We start from the raw sequence: 15,752 nt of genomic DNA on the forward strand, positions 1-15,752 counted from the left end.
TGTTCCACCGGTTACATCAGGTCGCGTGAACCAACACGATTTAACAGGTCACTGACACTACTGACTCGGTCACACTCGGTGGCCATTGTGAAGCCAGAATGGAATGATACGTCAGTGGCAAATATATTTCCCCCGGGAAACGCATGGGATGATACATCCGGGAGCAAATGACACCTTCATGTATCAACACTGTCAAGCTACATAGGCGTAAGACGTCTTCCCAAGAAAAAAACTATACCATATACCTTACTATTACTACCTGCTTATGAAGAGGCCCGGAGCCTTCCATCTCCGAAGGACTGTTGAGATTACACTGGTCGTTCGTGGAAAAAGTACCTATTACACCCAATCTTCTGGAACAGATTCCACAAAGACATTTCTTACTTGAGTCAAAATTTGAAATACGTTCTTAAAGCTTATTTTCCCGTTTTATAAAGTAAAATTTTGTCCACCTCATCAGTGTTATCTGAAGCCAAATGTGTCCAAATTGACATTTTCAGAACTAAAAACTGAGTGTTTTGGGAAGACAGAAATGGCTTTAAGGTCTAAGCCCAAATTCTTTTCTGTCCTTAAAGAGACTAGGTGTACACCGGAGAATCTCTCCATATATCTTGATTTGTATATATTTTCAAATAATACAGTAGCTGTGCATGCTGTAGGCGTTTGCACTTATCTGTGGCTAGCACAATGATAATATGGTGCCACTGTATCATATAAGCCCCTAAACAAAATCTATACCAAAGGCTTAGACTTGCTCTACTTAGTTCTGTAAGTTTTAGTGTTGATTACTTTTACTGTCTTTAACACATGTGGCAAGTTAAAAAAATTATAAATTTTCAATCGAATCTAGAAAAAAAAATTTATATTATGATGTAAGGTCTTCTGTTGAAACAAAAGCCATGAAAAAGTGAAGGTCTACTTTGTGCAAAATGAAACAAAACCTTATAGTCTGGTGTCCTCAAAATGTTTGAGGATTAGTGGTTGGACAAGGCTCTATCTTAGAATTCCACAGCAGTTTTCAGTTCTCAGGAAGAACGTTTTCTTAAAGGGATACAAATTCACACTCAGATTGGCTGACACCTGAGGTAGAGTTTCCTTGGTTAAACCCTACAGCTTTGGGCATGCTTGCATAAATCTGTCGAACCTCAAACTCAGCTTGGACAGAGCATAGCCTGAACTTGACAATCTCTCACATGAGCAAATCAGAACCAATTCTGTATCCCTCAAATGCACTGTAATGGATTAATGCCACAAGGGGCTTGCAACTGGTGCACAACTGGTGCACACGCAAAACACACCTGAAAAGTATCCTGCATGATTTACTTTCATCTACATGTAGAGCTTGTCTGCAATAACTGTTGCGTGATGAAAATGCTTTGATAATGGATAAGGCATGATATAATTTCACCAATTTAGACTGTTTTGAAGTGATACACTAGAGACAAGGGGTGGGAGGATGGGGGGGGGGGGGGTGTTGAGGAAGAGGAAACCATTGACAAAAAAACAAAAAACAAAACAAAAAAACTTTTACATGACTTGCATATATGCTAATTCACTGCCCTTCCTGGTCCATCACACGAATCATGAGCAACTAAATCACATATTTGTCAAAGTCCATCAACTTGAAAAACACCAACTGCATACAGATATGCAAATGCATGCTGCACACAGAAATGCAAATGCATGCTGTACGCAAAAATGCAAATGTATCCTGCATACAGAAATGCAAATGCATGCTGTATACAGAAATGCAAATGATTGCTGCATACAGAAATGCAAATGTATCCTGCATACAGAAATGCAAATGAATGCTGCATACAGAAAGGCAAATGTGTCCTGCATACAGAAATGCAAATGCATGCTGCATACAGAAAGGCAAAGGTATCTTGCATACAGAAATGCAAATGCGTGCTGCATACAGAAAGGCAATGTATCCTGCATACAGAAATGCAAATGCATGCTGCACACAGAAAGTCAAATGTATGCTGCATACAGAAATGCAAATGTATGCTGCATACAGAAATGCAAATGTATGCTGCACACAGAAATGCAAATGCATGCTGCACACAGAAATGCAAATGCATGCTGCATACAGAAAGGCAAATGTATCCTGCATACAGAAATGCAAATGCATGCTGCATACAGAAATGCAAATGCATGCTGCACACAGAAATGCAAATGTATGCTGCAAACAGAAATGCAAATGCAACCTCACTCGCTAATTTTCAAGGCCGCCTATAATGATATCTGGCACAGAAATGCAAAGCTAAAACAAAATTTTCTTCTACTCAGCACAACTACATAATGTGGTTTGATAATGAAATAAGGAAATGCTACTGATGAATATGATTTCAATAACTGTATAAACAATACTACACTTCAATACTTTTTCTTGCCAAATTCACTTGAAACTTACATCAAGAAATACACTACATGTCACCTTACACAGAGTACTCAACATATATGCCTGAACAAATATATTCCGATTTACATAGTACATGCACATGGTAGATGAAAATTTATTTTGTTTGGGTAGTAATGTGGAGTGTGTGTTCCAGCCATAATCATACAGAAAGAGGTAGCAACTTCTACAAATGCTAAAATGATGCTTATCAGAAAAAACAAACATTCAGATCTATTCTTATTACACTGCACACAATAGTTACACAGCTCTCCAATATCACAGGAATGTTTAGACTATCATTAAAAATATGCTTGTTTGGCGTAAACCGACTGACCAGGGCCCAACCCTGGTTTTTACCGGGATTTCCATAGAGGATCGTTTTTAGTACATGTATTTCTGCCAATGTAAATTTCTTTAAAATCCTTATCTTTTCCAATAAATCGAAAAAAAAAAAAAAATGTAACTACCAATCTGACTTTTTCTGGCATGTTTGGGTTACACAAAACAAAGAATTTTTTAAGGATGTTCTTACATACATTGTAAATCAAAATCAAATAGTTTCACATAGTTCCCGTATACATATGTAAAGTAACCATATTCATGACTTCCTACACAAAAAGTAATCTCTTGAAGAATGAGACATGGAATATGGACTGGCCGAAGACAATTCTGAAGCACAAAGTGATAAGCTGTTCATAAAGGCAAGAAAATCCAGCAAAAATGCGTTCAGTTTTACACCAGCAGCACAAGGTGACAGATATCAGAGTTATAATTATCAGCACCTGAGAGACCTATCCTATTTCTTCTAATTTTTGGGACACCTGGTCGGCTATTTTTAGTCAATATACATGTAATTCTCGCAGGAATATTTATTTTCGTTTTTCTCACATGGTTAGACCATCTAATGAACATACTCATATCTTTACTTTTCAAAAAATTTGGGAAAGAAATACAATATTCTGCTTTCAGCGCTACTCATATCTGTCCCAAAAATTAGAAGAATTACATATTTTTCTTTAATAGTGGCACAGGACACAAGATTTATAAAGCTATACACAAAAAAATAAATTCTGTTCCAACCCCTGAACCCAGCACAAAAGCTCATGAACAGTAACGGATGCAGGATACAAGATCATCGTCATTAACACATCCATTCCGCTTTGTCCATTCTTCACATCACATAACTCCTTAATACAGTCAATATCATTGTTACACGCAAGTTAAGTATAAAATTTATTTTATATTTAGTTTAAAGTGTAGATGCACAGACATATATCTTATTGTGTATTTTTTTTTCTGGTTGAACATATACAAATAAGTCTTGTTAGTGACAGGTAAAATGACTCAGAAGAGATACAAAATGCTTCTATTTACATCATATATACACAACTATATTTAAGTGAAAGCTACATGTGGGTAGCACTACAATAATGAATCGTCACAAAACGTCACTAAGGCAACCATTATTAAGGGCACATGTATTAATTCATTTACTGTAAATCTTCAACCTTTTCCAACAACTAAAGCCCTTTTTCTCAGCGGAAATTTTTTAAAAGGCAAAATGACGATAAAAACTGAGATGTTTGTGTCATTGAAGATGTAAGCTTCATAAAACTGTGTGCAAATTATGTCTCTACACCTCATAGTTGTCTGAGAACGTTTCAAATTATTGTTCGCAGAGGTGGTTGAAAAGGTTGAAGAATTAAGGTATCAACCCAGTGTTCCTCACTTTGCTGATACTCTACCTTAGTTCAAATAAATGGCAACACTCCACATACACGTACCTGGCAAACTTTTCTGACAAAAATCCAATGAAGGGTATAAGTTGTGATGATGATGGTGGTCCACAACAAATTTAGATCCCACTACAGAGAGGAATGGTATAAATTATCTGAATTTGACATAAAATTGCATTGTTTTCAGCACATAAGGAAGAGAACCACATAATGGACATAAAACCCTAAAAATAATAATGCGTCATATTTACTGATCCTTCTTGGGACAATCTTGTCATTGTTAGCCAGATTTTACACATATTTACTGATCTTTCTGGGGACAATCTTGTCATTGTTAGCCAGATTATACACATATTTACTGATCCTTCTTGGTACAATCTTGTCACTGTTAGCCAGATTTTACACATATTTACTGGTCCTTCTTGGTACAATCTTGTCATTGTTAGCCAGATTTTACACATATTTACTGATCCTTCTGGGGACAATCTTGTCACTGTTAGGCAAATTGTACACATATTTACTGATCCTTTTGAGGACAATCTTGTCACTGTTAGCCAGATTGTACACATATTTACTGATCCTTCTTGGTACAATCTTGTCATTGTTAACCAGATTGTACACATATTTAATGATCCTTCTTGGTACAATCTTGTCATTGTTAACCAGATTGTACACATATTTAATGATCCTTCTTGGGACAATCTTGTCATTGTCGGCCAGATTTTACACATATTTAATGATCCTTCTTGGTACAATCTTGTCATTGTTAGCCAGATTTTACACATATTAACAGATCCTTCTTGGTACAATCTTGTCAACGTTAGCCAGATTTTACACATATTAACAGATCCTTCTTGGTACAATCTTGTCAACGTTAGCCAGATTTTACACATATTAACAGATCATTCTTGGTACAATCTTGTCAATGTTAGCCAGATTTTACACATATTAACAGATCCTTCTTGGTACAATCTTTTCATTGTTAGCCAGATTTTACACATACATGTTCATCCAAGGTCCTACTCAAATGTTAAGACTACTTCATCAACTTACACTGAAGTCAAATTTAGCACAATCAGATAACATGACATTAAGGACAGCACTATGTCATGCTTTCAACATGACTTAACTTTAGTCAGTAAAATGGCATGACTCAGACTTTAGTCAGAGGAGTGCCATTTCTGCAGCAAGACTGGGATTGCAGTCATTGTGATAGAACGTCTGGAACGTAACTCATATTGTAGACAATATGATTGATTCTCATCAACATGAGTTACATTGTAGTCATTATGATTGAATGTCATCAACATGAGTTACAATACAGTCATTATGATGGAATGTCATCAACATCAGTTACATTGTAGTCAATGTGATTGAATGTCATCAACATCAGTTACATTGCAGTCATTATGATTGAATGTCATCAACATCAGTTACATTGCAGTCATTATGATAGAATGTCATCAACATGAATCCTTAGTAATTATGACTGAATGTCTTCAACATAAGTTACAATGCAGTCATTATGATTGAATGTCATCAATATCAGTTACACTGCAGTCATTATGATAGAATGTCATCAACATCAGTTACATTGTAGCCATTATGATTCAATACCTTCTATGTGACTCAGATTGCAGTCAACATGATTGAATATCAACATGACTCAACACAACTCTGACTGAAGTCAGCATAAAGCAATATTTTCAACACCGTAGCTCACAGGAGTTTGATGAAGGGGCCTGTAAAACTGCGTGTTTGGAGAGGGCACAAAAATGACATCAAGCCAAACTTGGCATTCCTAATGATTTTTCTATAACCTATCCCTCCTGCCCCACTCAATCAGACAGTGCTGGCCGACTGGTTGGCTGGCTTCCGTCTCCTTGGATTCCCCTCTGACACCTAAAAACATAAAACACAATCATTATCAGAAGTTACACAGCACAGTAAATTTTCAGGGTGTTTTACAACATCACACTGACAGCTGCAAAGTACCTCTATTCTGTTGTACAAATTGTAGTAAAATTGATTTTATGAAATTTGGTAAAAGCTGCCCCACACTTTCCCTCTGAGACTTACCCCGGTGTTTGTGGTGGAATCAGTGTGTCTAGTGTCTGCAGACTTACTAGAGGAGACATTTGTGGTGAAGATGGAGTTAGACTACTGTGATCAACTCTTCCGTGTATTAAAGGCTTACCCCCTTTCATCTGTGGCATCTGCGGATTCACTAGAGCAGGTCTTTGTGTAAAACATGGGGTTAGACTCTATGGTAATCAACTCTTCCTTGTTAGACTTACCCTTGTGTCTGTGGTAAGCGTGACGTCTACAGACTCACTTGAGATGATGGGGTTAGACTCTATGGTAATCAACTCTTCCTTGTTAGACTTACGCTTGCGTCTGTAGTAGGCGTGACGTCTACAGACTCACTTGAGATGATGGGGTTAGACTCTATGGTAATCAACTCTTCCTTGTTAGACTTACCCTTGCGTCTGTAGTCGGCGTGACGTCTACAGACTCACTTGAGATGATGGGGTTAGACTCTATGGTAATCAACTCTTCCTTGTTAGACTTACCCTTGTGTCTGTGGTAAGCGTGACGTCTACAGACTCACTTGAGATGATGGGGTTAGACTCTATGGTAATCAACTCTTCCTTGTTAGACTTACCTTAGTACTGTGGTAGGCGTGACGTCTGCAGACTCACTTGAGAAGATGGGGTTAGACTCTATGGTAATCAACTCTTCCTTGTTAGACTTACCCTACCAACTCTGGTAGGTGTGGCGTCTGCAGACTCACAAGAGGAGGTATTTGTGGAAAAGATGGGGTTAGACTCTATGGTAATCAACTCTTCCTTGTTAGACTTACCCTTGCGTCTGTAGTAGGCGTGACGTCTACAAACTCACTTGAGATGATGGGGTTAGACTCTATGGTAATCAACTCTTCCTTGTTAGACTTACCCTTGTGTCTGTGGTAAGCGTGACGTCTACAGACTCACTTGAGATGATGGGGTTAGACTCTATGGTAATCAACTCTTCCTTGTTAGACTTACCTTAGTACTGTGGTAGGCGTGACGTCTGCAGACTCACTTGAGAAGATGGGGTTAGACTCTATGGTAATCAACTCTTCCTTGTTAGACTTACCCTACCAACTCTGGTAGGTGTGGCGTCTGCAGACTCACAAGAGGAGGTATTTGTGGAAAAGATGGGGTTAGACTCTATGGTAATCAACTCTTCCTTGTTAGACTTACCCTTGCGTCTGTAGTAGGCGTGACGTCTACAGACTCACTTGAGATGATGGGGTTAGACTCTATGGTAATCAACTCTTCCTTGTTAGACTTACCCTTGTGTCTGTGGTAAGCGTGACGTCTACAGACTCACTTGAGATGATGGGGTTAGACTCTATGGTAATCAACTCTTCCTTGTTAAACTTACCCTTGTGTCTGTGGTAAGCGTGACATCTACAGACTCACTTGAGATGATGGGGTTAGACTCTATGGTAATCAACTCTTCCTTGTTAGACTAACCCTTGCGTCTGTAGTAGGCGTGACGTCTACAGACTCACTTGAGATGATGGGGTTAGACTCTATGGTAATCAACTCTTCCTTGTTAGACTTACCCTTGTGTCTGTGGTAAGCGTGACGTCTACAGACTCACTTGAAATGATGGGGTTAGACTCTATGGTAATCAACTCTTCCTTGTTAGACTTACTCTTGTGTCTGTGGTAAGCGTGACGTCTACAGACTCACTTGAAATGATGGGGTTAGACTCTATGGTAATCAACTCTTCCTTGTTAGACTTACCCTTGTGTCTGTGGTAAGCGTGACGTCTACAGACTCACTTGAGATGATGGGGTTAGACTCTATGGTAATCAACTCTTCCTTGTTAGACTTACCCTTGTGTCTGTGGTAAGCGTGACGTCTGCAGACTCACTTGAGAAGATGGGGTTAGACTCTATGGTAATCAACTCTTCCTTGTTAGACTTACCCTTGCGTCTGTGATAGGCCTGACGTCTGCAGACTCACTTAAGATGATGGGGTTAGACTCTATGGTAATCAACTCTTCCTTGTTAGACTAACCCTTGCGTCTGTGATAGGCGTGACGTCTGCAGACTCACTTAAGATGATGGGGTTAGACTCTATGGTAATCAACTCTTCCTTGTTAGACTAACCCTTGCGTCTGTGGTAGGCGTGACGTCTGCAGACTCACTTGAGATGATGGGGTTAGACTCTATGGTAATCAACTCTTCCTTGTTAGACTAACCCTTGCGTCTGTGGTAGGTGTGGCGTCTGCAGACTCACTAGAGGAGGTATTTATGGAGAACATGGGGTTAGACTCTATGGTAATCAACTCTTCCTTGTTAGACTTACCCTTGCATCTGTGGTAGGTGTGGCGTCTGCAGACTCACTAGAGGAGGTATTTATGGAGAACATAGGGTTACACTCTATAGTAATCAACTCTTCCTTGTTAGACTTACCCTTGCGTCTGTAGTAGGCGTGACGTCTACAGACTCACTTGAGATGATGGGGTTAGACTCTATGGTAATCAACTCTTCCTTGTTAGACTTACCCTTGTGTCTGTGGTAAGCGTGACGTCTACAGACTCACTTGAGATGATGGGGTTAGACTCTATGGTAATCAACTCTTCCTTGTTAAACTTACCCTTGTGTCTGTGGTAAGCGTGACGTCTACAGACTCACTTGAGATGATGGGGTTAGACTCTATGGTAATCAACTCTTCCTTGTTAGACTAACCCTTGCGTCTGTAGTAGGCGTGACGCCTACAGACTCACTTGAGATGATGGGGTTAGACTCTATGGTAATCAACTCTTCCTTGTTAGACTTACCCTTGTGTCTGTGGTAAGTGTGACGTCTACAGACTCACTTGAAATGATGGGGTTAGACTCTATGGTAATCAACTCTTCCTTGTTAGACTTACCCTTGTGTCTGTGGTAAGCGTGACGTCTACAGACTCACTTGAAATGATGGGGTTAGACTCTATGGTAATCAACTCTTCCTTGTTAGACTTACCCTTGTATCTGTGGTAAGCGTGACGTCTACAGACTCACTTGAGATGATGGGGTTAGACTCTATGGTAATCAACTCTTCCTTGTTAGACTTACCCTTGTGTCTGTGGTAAGCGTGATGTCTGCAGACTCACTTGAGAAGATGGGGTTAGACTCTATGGTAATCAACTCTTCCTTGTTAGACTTACCCTTGCGTCTGTGATAGGCCTGACGTCTGCAGACTCACTTAAGATGATGGGGTTAGACTCTATGGTAATCAACTCTTCCTTGTTAGACTAACCCTTGCGTCTGTGATAGGCGTGACGTCTGCAGACTCACTTAAGATGATGGGGTTAGACTCTATGGTAATCAACTCTTCCTTGTTAGACTAACCCTTGCGTCTGTGGTAGGCGTGACGTCTGCAGACTCACTTGAGATGATGGGGTTAGACTCTATGGTAATCAACTCTTCCTTGTTAGACTAACCCTTGCGTCTGTGGTAGGTGTGGCGTCTGCAGACTCACTAGAGGAGGTATTTATGGAGAACATGGGGTTAGACTCTATGGTAATCAACTCTTCCTTGTTAGACTTACCCTTGCATCTGTGGTAGGTGTGGCGTCTGCAGACTCACTAGAGGAGGTATTTATGGAGAACATAGGGTTACACTCTATAGTAATCAACTCTTCCTTGTTAGACTTACCCTTGCATCTGTAGTAGGTGTGGCGTCTGCAGACTCACTAGGGGAGGTATTTATGGAGAAGATGGGGTTAGACTCTACTGTAATCAACTCTTCCTTGTTAGACTTACCCCTGCATCTGCAGTAGGCGTGGCGTCCGCAGACTCACTTGATGATGTGTTTGTGGAGAAGATGGGGTTAGACTCTATTGTAATCAACTCTTCATCTTCTTCTTCGGATCCCGCTGAAAGAAAAACAAACACACACACACTTTATTTGACTGTTGTTGAATTGCATACAGCTGCAGTGTATACTACTACAAAGTAGTATAAAATGGCATGGCGCAATGATCCAGGAGCCTTCACCCAATGCAGTCGTTGGGAGTTCAAGTCCAGCTCATGCTGGCTTCCTCTCTAGCTATACGTGGGAAGGCGTTCCAGCGGATGATCAAGGGGTTCTCTAGGTTTCCTCCCACCACAATGCTGGCGGCCATCACATAAGTGAAATATTCTTGAGTACGGCATAGAACATCAATGAAATAAAATCAAATAAATAGTATGAAATGAGCTTGACATAATGACCAAAGTATTCTACGGGAACATTTATTCACTGAAACATTTTAATAGACCTTCTCGGCATAAGCTATGGCGATTGTACAGTGCAGCCTTGTTAGGTAAAGTTCAGTCATATTACTCGCATTTTTTTTTCGTATACATGTAATTTATCAACAGTGTTACACATTGTTCTTTAACGTTGTAACTGCCTACAGATGATCGTGGGGTTTCCCCGGGCCTTGCCCGGTTTCCTCCCACCACAATGCTAGCCGCCGTTGTATAACTGAAATATTCTTCAGTACGGCACAAAACAACTATGAAATAAATAAATAAATAAATCAAATTGAAACGTGACGTAACAAGGTAGATGCAGTTCTGCTAACCAAACTCTCTCCCTGTGCACGTGTTTTCTGCATACTACCCACGTATAACTCCCTCTGGTCCTCACTCCATTCCTAATTAACTGCTTCAAATCATTTATGGGGTCTCAGCCAGTAAATATTTGGGAAATATGCAAGAAACTCTAACTCAGTGAAAAATAATGTTTTTATATTAGAAATATGGCATAAGACGTTATTAATTAGTCAGTACTTTAAATTATTAACAATGGGAAATTCAAGGGCGAGCTACAAAGAAGGTCCAAATGACGGTAGAATGCATCGTTTTCTTCTGTAACGTTGTGTACTTTATGCAATGCATGTGTACTTTATGAGCATACATGTATGAGCGTAATACAGGAAAGAACAAATGATTTCACAGCTTTGGACCTTCTTGATACAGCCGGAAGGAGTTTTACGAATTCCCCATTAACAAGTGTTGTTTTACGACAAAGGAATCCAAATTTGAGCTTCTTGGGCCATATAATAACTCTCTGTTACATACAGGTTTTCAATTTTGACTTATGAGGTTGGGTGTTCAAATCCAGCTCTGCCTGCTTCGGATGCAGCTTTTAGTAAGTAGGTTGGTCTGATACCTGTTATACATTTATTTACTTATTTATCTGATTGGTGTTTTACGCTGTACTCAAGAATATTTCACTTATGCGACGGCGGCCAGCTTTATGGTGAAGGAAACCGGGCTCTGGAAACCCATGACCATCCACAGTTTGCGGGCAGACCTTCCCATGTACAGCTGGAGAGGAAGCCAACATAAACTGAACTTGAACTCACAACGACCGCACTGATGAGAGGCTCCTGGGTCATTCCGCTGCGCCCTGTTACATAAGATGGGTGGTTTACTACGAGCACTCTGGTATCATCCTCCGTCCATAAACCTAACCGCTGTCACATAAGTGACAAATTATTACACACTCTGTTCAACACCATTCATGTATATACCATAAATGACCTAAAATTTGGCCTACAAAAACACATCTTAAATAAATGTCATGAAAAATATTATTTTTGGTGCTGAAGTAGAATATCATTCCATGTTCCAAGCAAACCTCGATCAAAACACCTTTCTATAACAAACAGAACTCTCAGAATCTGGAAAAATGGTCAAGTTAGTCATGGACAAAATTCATGGTTATTTAGGGCATGTAAATAAATTTTGACTTCAGTCAAAACTTTTTTGTTGGAACACTGACAGAGCCATAGAGGACAAACTTACAGTACTCTCCGTCGGCCTCGGTTATGCTGGAGATGCGGGGCTCATCAATCTTGGAAACGAGCTCGGCGAGATCTGTGAAGGAGGCCATGACCGGGATGTGATGCTGCAATGACTTCTTCTCTTTGGTGTCTTCACGGGACTTCTCCCTGAACAACTCCTTCAGCAAACCGCTCTTATTCCAGGCGTCAAAGATGGCCTTCCCATGGTTGTACCCCACTTCCTGGTAAACATATACACCAACAGTCAGCTAACTATGCTATGCCTGTCAACTATATGTGTTAATGTGTCAAAGATGGCCTTCCCATGGTTGTACCCCACTTCCTGGTAAACATACACACCAATAGCCAGTCAAATATGCTATGCCTGTCAACTACATGTGTTAATGTGTCAAAGATGGCCTTCCCATGGTTGTACCCAACTTCCTGGTAACATATACACCAACAGCCGGTCAAATATGCTATGCCTGTCAACTACATGTGTTAATGTGTCAAAGATGGCCTTCCCATGATAGTAACAGCCTCCCCTTAACTTCAGAAAGCAACTATGTTTCAAATATAACCTTTGTGTCAGAGACATCTAAACTCCACTCCCCCTCCCACCCCCCACCCAACATCAGAAAGATAACCTGTTTGAAATGTGGCCTTCATGTGGTAGCCTCCTCTCAACTTTAGAAAGAGATATGTTTCAAATATGGCCTTTGTGAGTTTGGAACCCTGTTTGAAATGTGGCCTTCACAAAGCTGCATGCCACAGTCCCCGCTCAACTTCAAAAAGCGACCACTTCCTCATAAACCAAGTATTTGTCAAATGAGTAACCAAGAGTGGTAATGTTAAAGTGCTGTATGGATTTCAGGAGACTTACGGCGATGTCGTCACAGCTGTGGAACTGCAGGGTTCCGTATCGATCGATCGGAGGTCTGATGTATTCACAGTAATCGCTGTTCTTCACGATCTCCAGCTGCCGGACACACGAGACGTAGGCCAGTCGGGACTGGATTTCTGTCATGTCAGGTACCTACAACAACAACAACAAGCCACACTGACTTATTTATTTGTTCGATTAGTTTTAATTCCATGCTCAAGAATTTGGGGGTCAGGATTATGGGTAGATGATACCTGGACGTACCACAGTGAACAATCTGTCACAATTCACTACATTATGGGTTCAGTAAGAAATAACCTGTTGGACCTCACGATTTTAGTACTCTTCAAAAATCACAGCCAAATGGTTAGCACAATGATGGAGAAGCCTCTCACCAATTGTGATCATTGTGAGTTTAAGTCCAGCTCATGCTGGCTTCTTCTTCAGGCCCCGGGGTCATGAACCCATCTTAGACTTAAGTCAAAATTACAAATCACATTAAAATTGTTGTTTCTTATATTACAAGGTCAAAAGTTTGCTTGACAACATAAATTCTGGCTAAGTTATTGTAAAAACAAATTTCATCTAAAATAACAGAAAGGAACATACAAAATTTAACGACACTGAAGTTTTGACTTAAGTTGAAGATTGCTTTGTGAACCGGGGGCCAGTAGTTCATCAGAAGGTTTGTCAACAATGTTCTTGGGTATGTTCTTGGAAATGTATGACAAATTAATTTCATGAGAAAGGAATTTATTTCATTATTAACCAGGGCAGAGGTATCCCCGGGTATCCGCAGAGGTATCCCCGGGGATACCTCTGCCCTGGTTAATAATGAAATAAATTCCTTTCTCATGAAATTAATTTGTCATACATTTCATCACATACCCTGACAGGTGAGGCCCATGGATTCCATCGTTTCCATAGCAACCACCAGCCTGACAGCTCATCTCCGTAGTTAGTCAGTTCCCCATCATCTTGACTTCCAACATCAATTGCAAAGATCTTCTGAGCTCCGTTAAAGCGCAGAATGTCAGCTGAAAGAAAGGAAAAAAGTAAAATGAAACAAGTTAATACAGAGAATTCATATTCCCCATGAAAAATGTGCCAAAAAATATAACGAGTTTTTTTTGGGGTTTTCTTTTTTTTTTGTACAGAAGCCAAGAGCCAATGTACATAACAACATGGACATGTGGTGTCTGAGGTTGCCAGGTTAAAGGAAAAACGATTAAAAATCTGTGCATGTTTTGCATGTGGTTTCCCACGGTAAATTAATTTGCTAATTCATTAAATTATTTATTTGATTGGTGTTCAACAACGTACTCAAGAAAATTTCACTTATACAATGGCAGCCAGCATTATGGTGGGAGAAAACCGAGCAGAGCCCGTGGGGAAACCCATGACCATCCGCAAGTTGCTGGTAGACCCTCCCACGCATGGAATTTGTTAGTTTTACACATTATATAAGGTAAATGACCTAAAGTTTCGCATGTGAGTTACTGTCATTTCCTTTCGCAGCAAGATGACAGAAGAGGGCGATTAGCCCCTCAGTCCGTTTCATTACCTTGTCTGGCACTTAATAGCTCTGCTTGCTAATCCTCGCCACTTCAAGTCAATGACAGTGGGGTGTGATGGTCTCCCAACTAGTAGACCTACATGTTCACCTCTAATTATACCGATGAACGAAATCAAAGAAACTATTAAGACAGGTGGTGTCTATTAATACAAACCTTTAAATTCCAGACACTGTCTCAAAGCATGACCATGCCAAACAAAATGCACAATATACACTGCAGACCAACTGATTATCACGTAGGGCCCTTGTGGAAGTCACCTCACACTGCTATCTGGTGAATGATTGACTGCTGAGAGCCCTCATTATGACAGGAATGTGAGTGCAAGTGTATCTGAGCTAAAAACGAATTTCACTGAGAAATATCTGTCATCACCTTCCTGTGTCCGTGTAATTCCAATTTAGTATGTCAGTCTACACTCATGTTTTGTTTTGTTACAATCGCAACTGCCGTTGTATTGCAGAAGAGTTACCTTTGCATTTTGAAATCGGGAACCCCACAGAAATCACATTTTCCGAAAACACCACAATTAACCCCTTTTCGGTAGCACTGTGTTCAAGTCCGGCACATCGGGAGTTAGACAGGATTAGTCTGTGTTGTTGACATATTAAAAGTTCACACAACACTAACTGGCTATACATCAAAATAAAATCATGTTTCATGATTACCATGCAAACATGCTCAGGTGTTCCCAGCGACAGGTAAGATTATTTTTTTGCCTTTCATCGGCAAAAGTCACACCATCAACAGTATAACAGACATGTGGAGATTTCGAGCCCTGTCATTGTAAGTTGTAGCTTTAAATGCAGTTTGGGTGATCATCTGCTGGTAATTGGCCAGTAAGGATTTGCAGCGGGCTAAGTTTTATTATAGCCTTTTGCATAAAGAGCTCTGCATGTATGTAAACAGATATCTGACATGCCAGTCCACATGTGCAAAGGTACTGGGTGGTCACCCGCTCTAATCTCCACAGAGTTTTCTCCTGAATTGCCTTTCATCATAAAATGGCAATCATAAAACAATCAAGGTGCACCTTTTGTGAAGTAAAGCTTTATGTACTAACTTCGTTATGATTAAAGCTGAGGAAAACATAAATTGTTGGTGGCAGGAGCAGACTGAGGGCTCAGTTAAGGGTGAGTGTGTTTATTATACTGGGGGACTGTCCATACTGTATAATCCCCTGATCACCACCGCCGATGCTCTCCCGCAGCACCCAGTCAGTAAGAACCACAATCAACGCAGTGAATCCTTGGATACACTTTGCAAGTCCCAGGGCGAAACTTTAGGTCATCTACCGCAGTTATTGTTTTAGTCAATTTACGCTATATTTATACTTCAT

General features: G+C 40.2%; 1 protein-coding gene across 1 annotated transcript in view; it reads right to left on the reverse strand.

Annotated features, from left to right (window-relative positions):
- Positions 1 to 5,964: 5,964 nt before the first annotated feature.
- LOC135480321 (patatin-like phospholipase domain-containing protein 7) overlaps positions 5,965 to 15,752 on the reverse strand; it is a 43,184-nt gene continuing 33,396 nt past the window's right edge. The window contains exons 29-33 of the mRNA XM_064760139.1: positions 13,728 to 13,876; positions 12,840 to 12,992; positions 11,979 to 12,198; positions 9,945 to 10,057; positions 5,965 to 6,042 (exon numbers count right to left, since the gene is read on the reverse strand). Of these exons, the coding sequence (XP_064616209.1) occupies positions 5,983 to 6,042; positions 9,945 to 10,057; positions 11,979 to 12,198; positions 12,840 to 12,992; positions 13,728 to 13,876 (695 nt within the window). The 3' untranslated portion in view covers positions 5,965 to 5,982. The remainder of the gene's footprint in view (positions 6,043 to 9,944; positions 10,058 to 11,978; positions 12,199 to 12,839; positions 12,993 to 13,727; positions 13,877 to 15,752) is intronic.

This window comes from Liolophura sinensis, chromosome 13, assembly GCF_032854445.1.
Source record: "Liolophura sinensis isolate JHLJ2023 chromosome 13, CUHK_Ljap_v2, whole genome shotgun sequence".
Lineage (NCBI taxonomy): Eukaryota > Metazoa > Mollusca > Polyplacophora > Chitonida > Chitonidae > Liolophura > Liolophura sinensis.